This window comes from Grampus griseus (genome assembly GCF_964374135.1).
Source record: "Grampus griseus genome assembly, chromosome: 20".
In the NCBI taxonomy this organism is placed as follows: Eukaryota; Metazoa; Chordata; class Mammalia; order Artiodactyla; family Delphinidae; genus Grampus; species Grampus griseus.
Window position 1 is genome coordinate 51,598,396 of NC_139014.1, and position 15,688 is coordinate 51,614,083.

Here is a 15,688-nt window from a genome sequence, read left to right on the forward strand (position 1 = left end):
AGGAGCCGTGTGCCAGCACGTCCCCAGCTCCCCACCCCAGGCTCCCCGAACACGTCTGCCGGGCAGCTGCCCAGGGACACCCACCAGGCCCCCTCTCAGCTCCCATGGAATCAGCACTGCCCGGCCAGTTCAGGTGTCCTGACTACTGGGTGTGCTGTTGCTGCAGCCTGAATGGCGAGATGGGGGAAAGAACCAGAAAGGTCAGGCACCACCACCAAGGAGCCCACAGTCAAAGCGAGAGGCAGCAATGCCCCTCCCAGAGGGCACTGGGGGCCTGGGAGAAGGTGGAGGTGCCCGTGTCAGCCAACCCAGGCTCAAAACCCTTTAGTTTCCCTGCAGCCCACTGGGCACCAGGGAGCCAGGAACACAGACTCTAGAAGCCGAAAGATCTGAGTTTAAATCAGGCTCAAAGCCTATATACTGAGTAATCCTGGGCAAGTGACTTGGCCTCTCTGAGGCTCAGCTTCCTAATCTGTAGCAATGGAGAAGAGATTGGAGGGCAGGGGATCACCCCATGCCATGCTGGGCTGTAGTTCACAGACCGAGGCTCCTCTGCCATTGGCTCGTGGAGGCCTCTCCGTGGAGAAGCCTCCCGCTTCTGCTGCGCTCTCCTCCCAGCCCCACGAGCCTGCCGGAGCGCCCCCTCCCCGTTGCTGCCCAGCTGGGCCTCCCAGACTCACTGGCATCAAAGACGGCCTTCAGCGCCTGGATGTCTGTGGCCACCCCTGATATCCGGTAGATGCCAACCTCCTCGATGCCCCTCTTCTCCACCTCCTCCACGCACTGCCGGACGATGTAGGGCACCTTGGAGCGCTCCCGCCTGGTAGGGAGGGGATGTGAGGGGACGGAGGATGGAGGGAGCCCCCCAGTGATAGCTATATGTACCCCTTCTCTGCAAACCTTGGCCTTAGAGAGCTCTGGCTTCTGGGATCAGGAGGTGGGGGGGCAAGGAGAGGGCTGAGAAAGAGGCCACGCCACCCTACCCCCCAACAGCCTGCCTGCAGCTGAGGGACAGCAGGGGACAAAGGTGGGAGGGAGGAAGTTTTAGGAGATCAACCCAAAGACTAAAGAAAGAGTGTTCCTCAGAACAGAGGGCTCAGATTCAAATGCTTTGGGGACACCCAGCAGGTTACCTACAGAGGGGGGTGGGCCAGGTCCTGGAGACAAGGGGAGGGCAGGGGGGCTGAAGGGTGCCCTCTCCCAAGGAGCAGCCACTCCTGGATTCCAGCCTGCCACCGTCACACCAAGACACGGGCCTACAGGTGTCAGACCTTCCCACCTATTACAAGAAGCTGACCATCCGGGATCTTCATGTGCAGTCTCCCAATGCTTAAGTGCTAGCTCATTTATTTCTAAAGCATCGTGTGAGGCAGAGAACACACCTCTGCAGGCCACTTTTGCCCTCCAAACTGGCCGTGGTGACTGTTGAACTGGAAAGTGATTGTCGAGGGGCCAGACAAGGGCGGGGGGCCTGGAGGGCAGGGCTGGCAGGGACCCCGGGCGCAGCACCTACTTGGTCACCACGCTGATCTTCACACCGAAGACGCCGGTCTGCTTTTTGGACGGGGTCCTCTTCAGGCTCATGTCTCGGCTGGTGAATTTCATGGAGAATTCCACTTTGATCTGGTTGGGGGCAAGGCAGGTACAATCCCCCAGGGCATGAGTGCCCAAGGAGTGCCCCCCAGGACTGCAAACAAGGGCTACCTCTCCCACCCAGGGCTCCCTGAAACACCTACAGGGTGGGAGCGAGAGGGGTGGAGGCAGAGGAGAGGGGGGAGGGGCTGGGCTAAGGAGGCGGGGGTCCGACAGCCCCCCCAGGGCACCAGCAGAGGCCAGGCTGCCCACCCACTGTGCAGACACTTCCTATCTCTCTGGGCTCACCCCATTCATCTCAATCACATCTGTGTGCCAGTTCTTCGTTTCTACAGTTTGTGGATCCAGCTGCAAAGAAAGAAAGAGAACGTGAGAGAGAGAGAGAGAGAGAGAGAGAGAGAGAGAGAGAGAGAGAGAGATGACAGCTGAGACCAAGCCAGAGCTCTCCCTGCTGCTCAGCCACAGCTCAGAAGTTGGCTAAAAGGTCAGGAAGATGGAACTGGGGGCTGATGCTTCTCTTGACATCAGTCCTTCAGGGGGCTCCAGCCCCCAGGCCCCTCCTGCCCTGGCTAGTGCAGGACTGCCCCCACTCTGGGAGGGAGGTGGGGTGCGCTCTTAGGCACATTCACCCATCACCTCTCATTCACTCCTGACCCCACCCTGCGAGACGGGTATTATCACCCCATTTCACAGATGCAGAAACCGAGGCTCACAAACCATCAGCAACTTGCTCAACTTCCTGAACTGGAGTTGACAGCAGGGGACGTAGCCCGTGTACCTGGAGGTGGCGAACGGGAGGCGGTGCCACATAGAGGTGAAGAGCCCTGGGTCTGAATCCCAGCTCTGCCACTGCCGACTGTGTGACGTTGGGAAGTTTTCACCTTGCTAAACCTCATTTGTTTCATCTGTTCACTGCAGCCAGTAAAGAACCTGCCTTGCTGGACTGTCGTGAAGACTCAGTAAGGTAACGGGTAAATGGCTGGTCTCCCAGAAAGCAAACACTCTGTAGAGGAGGCCCCCAAACTGGGCAGGAGCCCCAGGGAAGTGGAGATGGCAGGGGGAAGCGCAGAGACATCCACAGGTGATCAAACGGGACTCTGTTTCTCTGGTTCAGTGGCCTTCAAACTGTTTTCCCTGTGCATCCGTAAAGTAATCTGGAAAAACAGTGCACACCCTGGCACATTCTTAAGTCAACATGTGAATATTTCCAGAGCAAGTTTAAATAGCTGCAAAGAATATAATTTCCAGAATAATGTAAATATTTACATCTTAAAATAAAACTGTTACATCATTCTTTTAAATGTATTTAGTGGAATCCAAATTCCATAGTGATTTGATATCCACCATCATCCATTTAAAAAACACATAAACAAGTTCTTCTTTCCCTTGTAGAAACCCTGCAACGTTCCTTTTTCTCTTTGATTTTGTGTTTCTAGTCTATTTCTCCCAAAGAATTATGCCCTAGTTTGCATTTTTCTTTTTTAAAGTCTTTTATTCCTCACCCTATTATATTTTGCTTCAACAAAAATGTCTGTATAAATGGAAATGAAAGATCTCCTGAGACCACTAGGCTCCAAATGTTCGAAACATGTTCTGGGTTAGTTATTACAACGATTAGCAGGACATAATAAAAAATTTGACCAACACAGTACAAATTTTAATAAATATTCAGCAGCAAAGTACCATCCTGGTGGAATTGCATCACTTAATGAGATGGGTAGAGCATTTTTTCTGTTTTAGTTCAATGTATGTATACAAATATTTGCTAGGGTGAAATGGGGTTTTAGCATCAATACTGTTTTAATTTTTATTTCATTTTTTTAATTAAAGTTTTATTCTAATGAGACTCCACCAAGATTTTTACCCAGGGAGTGACATGATTTAATTAGCATTTAGTACTGCTTAAAGATCTTGGTTTTTTTTTTTTTTTTACCCTGGCCGCACAGTACAGCTTGTGGGATTTTATTTCCCCAACCAGGGATAGAACCCATGCCCCCTGCAGAGGAAGCGTGGAGTCTTAACCACTGGACCGCCAGGGAAGTCCCTTGGTTTGGTGTTTAAAGATGTAAAGGATGAAACATCTTGTTCACATACAGTAGATGGGGCTGAACCTCTTTCCTCTGTATTTGCTTTAAATTGCATAGATACCTATTAGCAATATTTATCTTAAATGATCTCAGCTGACCATTTCCATTACTTTTGTGGAAAGAAAGAACTGGAAACCACGTGACTTGTGAAAGGGTCGGAAACCCAGCTTTTAGAGTCTTTTACTTTCTCAGCTCCTACATCAGCACTTCAAGTGGCCCCTCTGTTGCCACCCAGGAGGCCTGGGAGCCCTGAGCCGAGTCCCCCAGGAAGCCTCGGGCTCCGCTGCAGAGGGAGGTGGTGGTGCAAGGCCCTTCTCTGGCGGGTCGCTTTTTGGCAATAGCTCTGGCGGGAGCTGAGGATCTGCAAGCTGAATGCTTTAAAACTCTTCTGCCCTCATACCCCTGGACCGTCTCTGCAGCCCCAGGGCATGTGCACCATAGTCTGAACACTGCTGCTCTAACAGGCCCCTCGCCACAAAGGAAAGCTGGACCCGAGTCAGTCCAGGGTGGGCTGGGCCCTGGTGCTTCTTACAGCTCAAGGTAAGACCCCCGCACCTTCTATCACCCACACACCCGCTGGGGACAGGGGGCACCCAAGCCTCCGACAGGGTCTGGGCCCTCCATCTGGGCCCAGGCCCAGCCTGGAGAACAGGACAGAGGGAGAGTGGTGTGGAGAGGACTGAACACCTCCTCAAACATGCTAGGGAAGCGTGTGGGACTCACAGCCCGGCTGCTGCCCCGACTCTATTCTACAAGGCTCGGGGCCAAGTCCTACTGGGCCCCTGAAACCTTCCTCCCCTAAACTTTTTGTCCCAACCCTCACCAGGCCTGTGGCACAGGCTGCTCCTTCCACTTCCTTCATCCCCTCCTGAATCCTGGGTCTTGGACACAGGGCCTTGGTCTGTCCCCAGCCCTGACCTCGAGCAGTGGCCACCTGGAGTAGAGAGATCTCCACTGCTCTTCGTCAACTGGGGCAGATACTACCTTGGGACACACATTCTGGAATGACCACCTGCTTCTAATGCAGCTCTCTCCAGTCATCAGCATAAGCCTCAGGCCAATTCTGTGGTCCTGGCCCCTAGTGCCCCTCCCCTGCCCCAGCCTCCCATGACCTGGCACCTCCTGTGGACTGAGCCAGTGGTCCCTCCCTGGGCCCTTGAGTGCTATGTGGACATAGCCCAAGTGGGGAAAGTGCAGGGAATGAGAGTCAGACCGACCTGGGTCCAAATGTTCACTCTTCCACTCAACTGTGTGAATGTGGGTAAGTCACTTAACCTCCTGGCACCTCAATTTCCCTACAGGGGTGTCCATACCTGCCTCAGAGTGTTGCTATGGAAAATAGTAACAGCGACTGATGTGTGGTGAGCTATTTCCTGTAAGTCTGGCTCTATGACAAACCGCTGACATACAGCATCTCAATCAATCATCATAACAAGCCCATGAGGTGTAAGCCTTTCTAGCTGCTCCCCTTCTACAGATGAGACACCAAGGCTTAAAGAGAATGAGGAGTTTGCCCAGTGCTCCACATCTAGGCAGTGAGAGCTGGGGTACAAAATCAAGTATCCCTGACTCGCCCCAGCTAAGCCTGCAAGATCCTACCCAGCCCAGCTGGGTGTACTGCACCTAGCCTGGCATCCTTGCCTCTTGCAAGGCAGCTGCTGTGATCATTATTTATCTAGAAAGGAGACATCGGCCCTCCACGGCCTGGCCCCACAGGCTGACCTGGGTGCTGGCAGGCCAACCCCAGTACGATTCTTTCATTCCTTCCCTCCCCATCACTTCTATTCCAGCTGCCAAGTAGCAACCCTACATTTTCCTGGGAACATCTGAGACAGGGCCTTAGCAAGCCCTGATGCTAAGGCCTAATCCTAGCCCTGCTTCTTCCAGAAAGCCTTCCGAGATAACTCCAGGCCTCAGGAACCTTCAGTTCCCCTCTGCCTCCCTGCCACGCTAGGACCCCGTCCCCTGCACAGTTTGCTCTTGTTTCAGCCTGTCTGAGGCCAGGTCTGGGTAAGGTGGCACTGTCGTGTTTTACTGTGAGTCCTGCCACCGCCCTATGCCAAATCCCGTCTGCAGGTGCGGCCCTGCCACCCACGTGGGGAGGCCTGCCCAGCCCCTCGGTGCCCTGACAATGAAGCCCTGTCTCCCAGGAGGCCAGCAGCCTCCAGAAACCAAGTCTATTTCAGGATGTCATTTAAATACAGAGAAGGGAGGGTGCAGAGTAGAGAGGGACATGGCACGTTTTCCAGAGGAATAATGCTGTCTGAATTGCTGTGGTTATTTATAACCCCTGGGAAATGTGGACTTTGCTATTTCCTGATTAGATTAGCGCTGGGGGTGGAGGAACCAGCTCCCTGGATGTCAGTGGACAGGAACACCTGACCGCTCACCCTCCAGTCCCAGCCGATAGGTGCTGTGCCCCCCCGCCTGGGGACCAGGTACCAGGGGGATACCAGATCACCTGAGGTAGTGACACAGATGGGGCTGCGAAAGGCCAGGCTGGGGAAACCCCCCAAGAGGGGCCCCTCCTTCACCACACAGGTAACAAAAACGCAGTGGGGCTCCCCCCGAGGAGCACAGGCAGGAGACAGAAGCAGGCCATAGAACATCCCGGAGAAAGTTACAAACGAGTGGTTGGACGCAGCCTCTGGGAGCAGCTCGATTCTGTCCTTCTTGCCTTTGCATTTAGACCTGGTCAGGTCACGGCTGCACGTTCAGACCTCTCCTGTGGAGAAGCCGCTGCCCTCCGGGACTGATGTCCCCGAGAGAACACCCCAGGTCCCCTGCGACAACATCCTGGGCCCCCGCTGGGAATCCTGCAACCCAGGCAAGGAGTCCACAGCGTCTGAGAGAGAATCTGGCAGGTGGCTGGGAGGCTGCCTCACGTTCCTGGGCCTCGGCAGCCTCACATCTAGGACAGGAAATGGGCTCCCCAGTCTTGCAGGGGGCTGAGAGGATTTGAGGCCCTGAGGCCAGGGGAGGATGCTCTATGTGCACCCAAACACCCCCCAGGTGGTGGGTGCGGCCTTTGCTTCAGGAATGTCCTCAGGGGTCTCTTCTGAGGGGTCTAAGCCCTTCCTCCCACCCGTTTCTCCCCAGCCTGGGGCAGGAGACCCTAATGTTCTCCTCTCTGGCTCCAGAGCTGTTCACGGCTACTTCCTAGTGCTTGGGATTTCGGAGGCACCAGCGAGTTTGGGGGCCCCCTTCCTGCTCCCCCTAGTAGGTGACAGAGTCCTTTGGATCGTGGGCACGGTCCTCCCACCATCCCACACTCCCTCCGCCACGCAGCTCGCCCCTCCCTGTGGGCCCTCACGGGGGCTCAATCCACAAGGAGGGGTCAGTGTGGGATAACCTGTCACAACCGGCAGCTATGGTCCCAGCACAGAACACAGAGCAGCGGCACAGTTACTTTGGGAGGTAACACGGGGGCTTGCGGGTGACAGGGACCCGTGAAAACAGTATTCACCTGGGCTCCCAAGGGCTCCCAGACCCCACTTTCCCACCCTGTGGCCCCTTGGCGCTGAGCCTCTTCCCTCAAAACCTCACACTGTCATTTCCACAGCACAGGCCCTGAGGAAGCCCACCTCCTTGTGCACGACTCCTGACCTCCTGTCCCTCTTGGGCCTGGTCCCACTCTTTCTTTCGTTGAGCACTGCTCTACCCTCTGCCCTCTGGGCCTGGGGCCTGGCATCCTGGGCCTGTCCTGGGTTGGTGGCATGGACTTCACTCGAAGCCCAGAGTTGTTTTGGGGGCTGATAAAAACTAAGTGCAGTAAACCATAGTATAGCTGAAGTTGTCACCCTCACAGGTGAACAGGACACCGAATAGAAGGCAGAGGTGTGGCTGTGTTTTGGGGACCCGGCCGGAGGCTGAGCGCTGGGCCGTGGAGACCAGGCCCTGAGCCGGGTGTTTTGTCTGACGGGGGGACATTTCCTGTGGCTCCCAGGTCAGTGGCCACGGTGGCGGCCCCGGCTGGCCTTCTCCTGCCCTCCCCCAAGTGCATGCACATGCTCTGGGCTGGTCCCCTTGGGACACCAAAGCCAGCCTGTCACTGGGGCAGACCACAGGCCTGAGAGGCACGGTAGGGCTGGCAACTGGGGGAACAAACAGGGCACTGCCAAGAGCCTGCCCCCCTCCCCCCCGCCCCGGGAAGGGTACTGGAGGGTTCCGTCAACGTGGCCGCTTGAGAGAAACTCAAGAGAGGCAGGGCGGAGTGGGAGGGGGCGCTGGGGCCTGTATCCTGGCTTCTAGCTCAGCAGCTGGTTGAGGGGAGACCAAGGTCAGCCTCAGTAAACTGAGCCCATTTTCCCAGGGGCCGGGCCCCCCCACCATAAGGTCAAGCAAGCTCTGTCCCTGCAGCCCTGGCCCTGCAGGGTCGGGCACCCTCTCCAGGACAGCCACACGGAAGGCCTGCGCACACTGTCCTTCCAGGCACCGGGATGAGGCCACTTAGCCTCTGCTTGCCTCCCTGCCCCCCGGAACTGTGCAGTTCCCTGAGGCCCACGTATGGGAAGGGTTTAGCAGCTCTGAATGAGGCGTTTACTGAAGCCAGGTTAGCCCTGTAGAACCCACTGTGACCTGCCCCCGCAGCGCCCTGCATTCCAGGGCTCAGCCTCCTCTGTGCCGCCACGCTTTTAGCCCTCGGGCCGGCACAGCTGCAGACAGAACTGGGAGAGGGCCCGTCTTGCCCCAAGCCCCGGGGACCCGTCTTCCCCAGAGTTGGCCTGCCCTCCACGGCCTGCCCGGCTTGGAGACTTCACCCCAGAGCCAGGCCTCAAACCAACAGCCAGCAAGCTGTCCCGCCCAGCTCAGGGCCACCAGCTGACGAGCACAGGGTCACTCTCGGGAAAGGGACTGGTCAGGGCTAAAGCAACACAGGGGCAGCCCCCAGCAGCCCTGTCCCCAAAGGGAAGGGGCCACCTTAGAGGTCAAAGTCCCAAGCGAGGGGCTCCCCCAGGTATGACCGGGAAGTCTCATGCAGCTGCCACGGAAAGAAAGGCCAAGGGCCTTTAGGACTGCCGTGGGCTCAGTGGCCTCCCTCCAGACTTACCGTGGTTTGGTAAGAATTATGAAAGTCCTTCTCTGAAGCTGAATTCATGCTCCCTGCCCAGGCCAGGAACACCGTCTGGGCGCAGAGCCTGCTGGTGAGAATGTGGCTCGGCAAACCCACTGCCCGTACCCGCTCTGAGGGGCCTCTTGGTGGGCTCTTCCCAGGCCCCACGTGCGGGCCCATTTCTGTGCACAGCTTGCTAGGCTGGGTTCTACACCCCCGGAAGCTCCCCATCGAGGGCACGCAGCCTTGACCCCAGTGGGGCCCCATGACCACCCAGACAACCAAGAGATAGCCGCAAACCCGAGTGGGCCCTGGGCCTCCTCCTTGGCGGGGGGCATGATGGCTAAAAGCACTTCCTGCACTAAGCCGCTCAGTGGGACCTCATCGTGTCACCCTCTGAGCCTAACAGCACCTCGTGGGTTATCACCTAACTCACATCATGAGCTAAGAATGATGCCTGGTACTCAGCACCGGATCAAAACATGTCAGCATCACTAAAACTGGGCTTAAACTCCCCAGTGGCTTCCCGCTGCACTCAGATTAAGGCTGCCGCCCCCTCTGTCCGAGGTCACTTCCTATGCTCCACACAGCCTCTGCCTGCCTCTGAACACACCACGGTCCCCCCAGGCTGCGGGGTTTTCACCTCTGCCTGGAAGGCATTGTCCCCGGATCTTTCAAGAATCCTTTTTGTCACTGAAATCTTAGTTCAGAATTATCTCTTCAAGCAAGGCCTCTCCCCTCTGCTTTATTATCTGATCTGCTACCCAATTTTATCTTCCTGCAGTACTTGTGCAGCATAAAATGATCTCATTTATTGCCCGACCCTCCTATGGACAGCAAGTTCCCTGAGAGCACGGCCTCTGCCTGGGCTGCCTCTGGAGAGCCCGGCACACGAAGATGCGCCATCGACATATTCAGAGACCAAATGAACAAAGTGGGTTATGCAGGCTGGAGAAAGCAATGCCCTTCGTTCGGGACAGGGGTCGAGAAGCCCCACATGCCTGCTCGCCTCTCTCCTCCCGTGCTCAGTGAATGGCTGGCCGTGGCCCAGGGGCAGCCCTGTGACCTCTTCCACCCAGACTTTCCCAGCATGTTGAGAGTTTAAGGCTTAGGCGTAGGAATCTTGAGACGTGGCCAAAATCATCATATGAACTGGATCTAGGAGATCATCCTGTTCAGCTCCTTCATTATACTGATGCCAGAGAACCAGAGAGGTGAAGCGATCTGCCCAAGGTCACACAGCAAGTTAAGACCGTAGACTCAGGATTAGAAAAACGAGGCCTCTTGACTCCTACCAGCCCAGTGCCCTTCCTTCTCTGGCCTCCTAGGCTACACCAGCCTGAGAGGAGGTGGGGCGCTCCAAGGAGGAGGCCAGAGCACACAGGGGGGCATTCAGGTGTCTGATGGGAAGGGGAGCTGTGGCTGTCGCTGCTCTGGCTGTGCCCATCTGAGGCACCCACCCTGGCTGGGGTCACTGTCCAGGAGAAAGATGGTTCCACCTTCTGGCTCAGGCATGAGTTCCACTCTCTCTCAACCAAAGCAGAATTGGTGAAATCACCGTGGGGCTACAGGGCCCTCCCAGCCTCTCTGCAGCAGACTCCCACCAGCAGCTCCCACGGTCACTTCCCTCTCTAGGCCCACCTTGGGGGACCAAGGACAATGGGGCCTTAGTCTAAGCCTTACTGGGATCCAGGACGGACTCTGGCTTTCTCCCGGGGACTGGGCAGGCAAGTTCCAGGCACGGGGACGTGTGTTCCTTTGGGTGCAAGGGAGCTGTCAGAACACGAACATCTTTCCAACTCCCAGCACGATTTGATGGGGAAAAGGAAGCCAAAATAGCACCTGCGGACCGGCTCCTGACAACCTGGGCATCCAGCAAGGCCACTCAGCAGAGGGCTGGGCCTTTCAGACTTGGGCGCCCTGACCAGCGCCTGGTAACTCCGCCACACCGGCACCTGCAGAAGTTGCTGGGCTCTTTCCAAAACGTCTGCCCTCCTGGGCCTTCACGGCCTCTGGAGAGTCCTGCACCACTGGCCTTGGGCAGAACTGGCAGGGTCAGCTCTCCCTGGTCCAAGGCCAACCAAAAGCTGGGGCACCAAGCCCAGCATGGCTGCCTGGCCAAGCCACCTGTGGACCACAGAGATGCTGGAGAGGGCCGATGCCCCTTCTAACCTCCCCAGGCGCCAAGAAACAGCAGCTTGCCAAGTGCACTCAGAGCACGGGTTCCTACCTGGGTATCCGTGACCCCCCCTGAAACAGCATACAGTTTGTGCATATGCGTGGCTCTGGGTCTGGGTGGAGCTCCATAACTGTCATCACATTCTCAGAGTCGAGGACTCCTGCTCTGTGGAATCAAACAGGCCTCTTGGGAGCCAGCTTAGTGGAGAAGTAGGGAACGGGGGGGGGGGGGTCAGGAGGCCACCCGTGTGGCTCCAGGAGTAAGATCCTCTCCCTCTAGGGAGTACCTATGCTGGCTGCAGGGATGCAGGGAGGTCTCACTACTCCCCCTTCCAAGCCCCCAGCCAGCCAGCCCGGTCACAGTCCTGGCCCACACAGAGGCCAGGGAGGAAATGGCTGGCCGCAGGGGTCTCCAGCCCCGCGGAGAGGCACTACTGTCCGCTTCCGACAGCTGAGGGATCGCTACAGGGGTGTGAATGGGCATGTGAATGGTGAAGACAGGATGCAGGTCCCTTCCCTCTGGTAAATAAGGTGATGGGGGGCAGGGTGGGAGAAAGGGGGTAGGGAAGAGAGGTGGGCAGCCGGGGCAGGAGAGGTATCTATTGGCGTCTAATAAGGTTTCAAGATCTTTCTTGATGCCCAGAGCCAGATGATGAAGTGAAAGTAAATGAGCCCAAGACATCCCTCTATACCCCGGCACCCTTCTACCCTCAATGCCTGGAACAGCCAGTGAATGGCCGACTGAGCCCTGGGGACAGGCACATGGTTTGCATACCTGATGCTACCTGTTAGGAAACTGTCAGGTTATATTACACACTCTGGGAGGGGTCTGGAGCTGTCCTGCAGTTGCGATCAAGATGACAAAGAAAGGGACCCTCCTGAACCCTAGGCTCCCCAGACTAGTGGCCCAAAGAGGGCTCCCCATCCTGTCTTTCTTTGGGTTGCACCTCTGACCTTCCCTAGAAGTAGAGGGGAGCAAAGCCCACCTCAGAGCAGGTGGACTCGTCCTGGAGCTCAGCAGGAAACATCTCAATTCACCCTGCTGGCCTCTGGTTTCCTGAGAGAAGCTCTTGGGTGGTGGGGAATTCCCAGACCCATGTGGCAACCCCTCGAAGCAGAGGCAAGGTCATCAGGAACCATCCTCAACTCTCCCCCACTCCCCTGGACCCTGCCAGTTCAGCCTGAGTCCCTGCCAGTTCAGCCTGAGTCCCTACCTCCAGCCAGTATCTGGCCTGTTCTGGGTCTGGACGTCTTCACCTTGGCTGCAGGGCAACAGTAGGGGCATGGATTCCTGTCCCTCCCCATCCCCGCTGCCCAGAGACAAAAACTTCTGGCCTGGCCGCTGCTTCCCTGGGGCACTCCTAGCCTCTCTGGCTCCCACGTGACCCCATTAAAACCTTTGGACACTTTGTGGGGGAGGGATGGGATTCCTCGTTCAGTCCTTCTCCCTCCCAAGTGCAACCTAAGGATCTAGAAACAGGCAGGACGGGAGGAAGACCAGGCACTGAGCCTGGTCTTGAGTGTGATTTAAAGCCAAGAAAAAGGACAAGGAAAGCAGAAATGTGAGGTTAAACGCTGAGAGCACTGGCAGAACCCACAAACTCAAATGCCACGTGTCCCCTCTGCTCAATGCTTGCACAACAAGCCAACTGCCAAGTCAGAGTCTGGAGTGAGGCTTCAGCCCCAGGACTCTCCTCGGGGACAAGCACAACCCCAAACAGAGCCCCCCACTGAGGACCCAAAGGAGAGCCTGTGAGTGGTCCCTACTGCCCCTCTTCCAGCAAGCGCAGACTCCTGGGGCCAGAGGCTCCACAGGCTAACACTGGGCTTTCTCCATTCAAACAGATTCTTCGGCCCGAGCACGGGGTCCCCAGATGGCTCACATACGCCCCCCTCCAGGCTTCACGAATCTTTAGTTAAGTGGCAGCAGGAGGGCCACAGGTGTCTCAGGCATCCACAGCATCACATCCTTGTGGCAAAGTTAAATGAGGAGTTAATGAGGTGACCCCTCCTGTCAGGCTGGGCAGTACCTGGCACCCTTCCCCCACCCACCTAAGCTGCTGCCTGATCCCAACCCCCTCGTCTGGCAGTGAGTCTGCTGCACTGAAAAAAAATAGGTTAATGCAGCTGGGGAAAGAAGGGAGGTGGGCAGCGGGTCTGGCTCCACAAGCCTGCCTGCTCCCCCACCAACCCCGGGCAGAGCAAGGCAGGCACAGCAGGGTGAATGAATGTCCCTCTGTCACCCACGGTACAGACCCTTGTGTCTGTGACACCAACATACTTTGCAACACAGCAGGAGCTAGAGGACTGAATCACCCGCCGCATAGAGCATCCCAGCGCCACAGCCACCCTGCAGTTGCATTGATGCCAATCAGCTCAGCAGCCCAGAGCCTGGCTGGCCTGCCACTCTTGCCCAGAGGGCACCATCAGACACAGAAGTGTCAGACGCCACCAGAGGTGAAGCTGGCTAAAGGATTCCTGAAGCGGCTTCTTGGTTTTGCTAGTCACTAATGCCCAGGGAAAAGAACTGAAAGTCTGGAGTTTCAAGGTTTAAAAACTGCCCCCTACCTGCCACCCCCCAACCCCAGCAAAGGGGCAGGTAAACCGGAAGGACTCTGTTTGGCTGGGACTGGGCCAGGAACCTGCTGGGTCACTTTCTCGCCAACCTCTACGTCTGGAAATGGACAATGAGCTTTGGGCTGGTGTCTGCTGGCCTCAGCAGGGGTTGGGAAGGGGGTACAGGCAGGGGATGGCTCCGGGCTGCCGGGCACAGACAGCTGCCTCAGCACAGAGGGGCTCTGGTAGCAGCTGAGGCCAGCAGGGCTCTGCTAGCCTCGTCCCTAGAGAGGCTGAAGGTGACACAGGGGCCAATGCAGGACAGCTCAAGTTGCTGCCCTGCCCAGCACTTTCCAGGACTGCTGTCCCCGCTGGGAGGTCACGTATGCCCCGTTGGAAGAGGATGAAAGTAGATAAGGAGACAACGGGCCCCAGATCACATCCTCTTGCAGGTGCCAGGAGCCTCTACGCTGGCTGGCAGTGAGGACCTGCGCAGAGGGACCCCCCTCGGGCCCCCACGGGAGAGCCTGTAAATCCCCCCCAGCAGCACAGACTAGCCAAGCCTCTGCTATCACTACCTCGAAGGACAGGCATGGCCCTGGCCAGCCGGGACGGGCACCCTGCGACATTTGCTTAGGTGGTTAATCTGGTCTACGGTTACCAAGCGCTCACTGTGTGCTAGGCGATGGCCTGGCTCCTCCTCAGACGCCCAATGCCAGGGCCCAAAGCCAGCCCTGCGGCAGCCTGCCCAGCTGCAGGACAGTCAGCTTCTATCTGAGACTTTCATCCCCGCCCAGGTCTGGGGCGGCAGGCAGGATGGGCAGTCTGCCCTGGCTCAGCTTGGTCTGAGCTGCCTGCTGGGTCAGGAAACCCCTGGCACACTGACTGAGTTGCCTGGTGCCTGACTAGCACTGGGCCAGCAGGCCTCTGGGTGGTCCCTGAAGAGGTAGCCTATAGCCCCCAGACCCGGCAGCACCGCCAGCTCCCCACAACCCCAAAGAAACCTCACACGGCCGGTGGTACTGAGGTGCTTCTGCCGGTGCCCCTCTGCAGAAGGGGCGGCCACTGGACGCAGGGGGTCGGGCTTGGGCTGGGCGCTGTAGGGGAAACTGAGACCCAGGAGCCCCTCGCCCCATCTGTTCATATTTCTACCCGCAGAGGCGCAGAAAGCAGGCAGGCAGTCCTCTCCCACAGGAGACAGCCCCCCTCTTCCTGAGACAGGGACAGAGGCAGAGAGAGCGGGGCTCGGAGGCTGGGGTAGCAACAGCGTTAATCATCACGTTAAGGCCACTGAGAGCCAACCCCAGCTTACCCCAGCCTCTGTCCCAGGGTCCCTCAGTCAGGTAGGAGGCGCAGTGAGCTCCGAGAAGGGGCCGCCCAGAGCCCCAGCAGGCCCCCCGCCCCCCTCAGTCCCTCTCGCCCACCCTCGCCGACCCCTCGAGCCCCTCGGGCACCTTCTGGCGGAGGAGCTTGCTGCGCACGCGGCCCCAGAGCCGCACGCCGGTGTTGGGGGGCCGCTTGCTCCCCGGCTCCTCCAGCGGGTCCAGGCAGCAGCGCTCCAGGGGCTCGCACACCGCCTTCAAGCTGCAGTCGGGCTGAGGCAGGACGTCTGTCATGCCGGCGGCAGCGGCAAAGCCCGACCCGACGGCGAGCCTGCCCGCGGGGCCAGCTCAGCTCCGGGGACGGGGAGGCGGGGAGGCGGGGAGGCGCGGGCCGCCGGGGCTCCGGAGCCGCTGGAGGGAGGGTGGGAGCGGGCGCAGCCTCAGCCAGCCGCCGGGACTGTTACTCGAGCCGGGCAGGGAAGCGCATGGTGCGGGGCTCCGCTTTCTCCTCCCTCTGCGTCCTCCCTCCCCGGAGACACCGCTGGAGCAGCAGCGGCTCGCTGGTCCCGGCCAGGCTAGCGGGAGGCCAGCCCCGAGCGCGCGGCACAGCGCCCGAGGCTGCCGGGGAGCCCCCGCCCCCAGCCCCCCCCCCAGTGGAGGAAGTGACTCAAAAGAGGCGCGAGAGGCTGCCCCCTCCAAAACACCCAACCTCCCGGTTTTAACTCTTGGCAGGCTGGGCCTCCTCCACACCCATCTTTCGGCCCTCCCTCCAGCCCCTCCTTAAGTAAGTTTGACAAGCAGCACAACCAGCCAGGCCCTTCCCCTCTAGAGCCCTGGTTAACCCCTTCCCCACCAGGCGGCGCCTCGCTGCTGGGGTGTCTGCGGGAGGCTGGGGGAAG

At 58.1% G+C, this 15,688-nt stretch overlaps 1 protein-coding gene across 2 annotated transcripts in view; it reads right to left on the reverse strand.

Annotated features, from left to right (window-relative positions):
• Positions 1-15,688, reverse strand: part of ABR (ABR activator of RhoGEF and GTPase) — a gene marked incomplete at its 5' end in the record, with an annotated part of 92,674 nt that overhangs the window by 7,538 nt on the left and 69,448 nt on the right. For both annotated transcript variants that reach the window (XM_082678749.1, XM_082678750.1), the window contains 3 exons: positions 681-820; positions 1,514-1,623; positions 1,882-1,941. In XM_082678749.1, the coding sequence (XP_082534875.1) occupies positions 681-820; positions 1,514-1,623; positions 1,882-1,941 (310 nt within the window). The remainder of the gene's footprint in view (positions 1-680; positions 821-1,513; positions 1,624-1,881; positions 1,942-15,688) is intronic.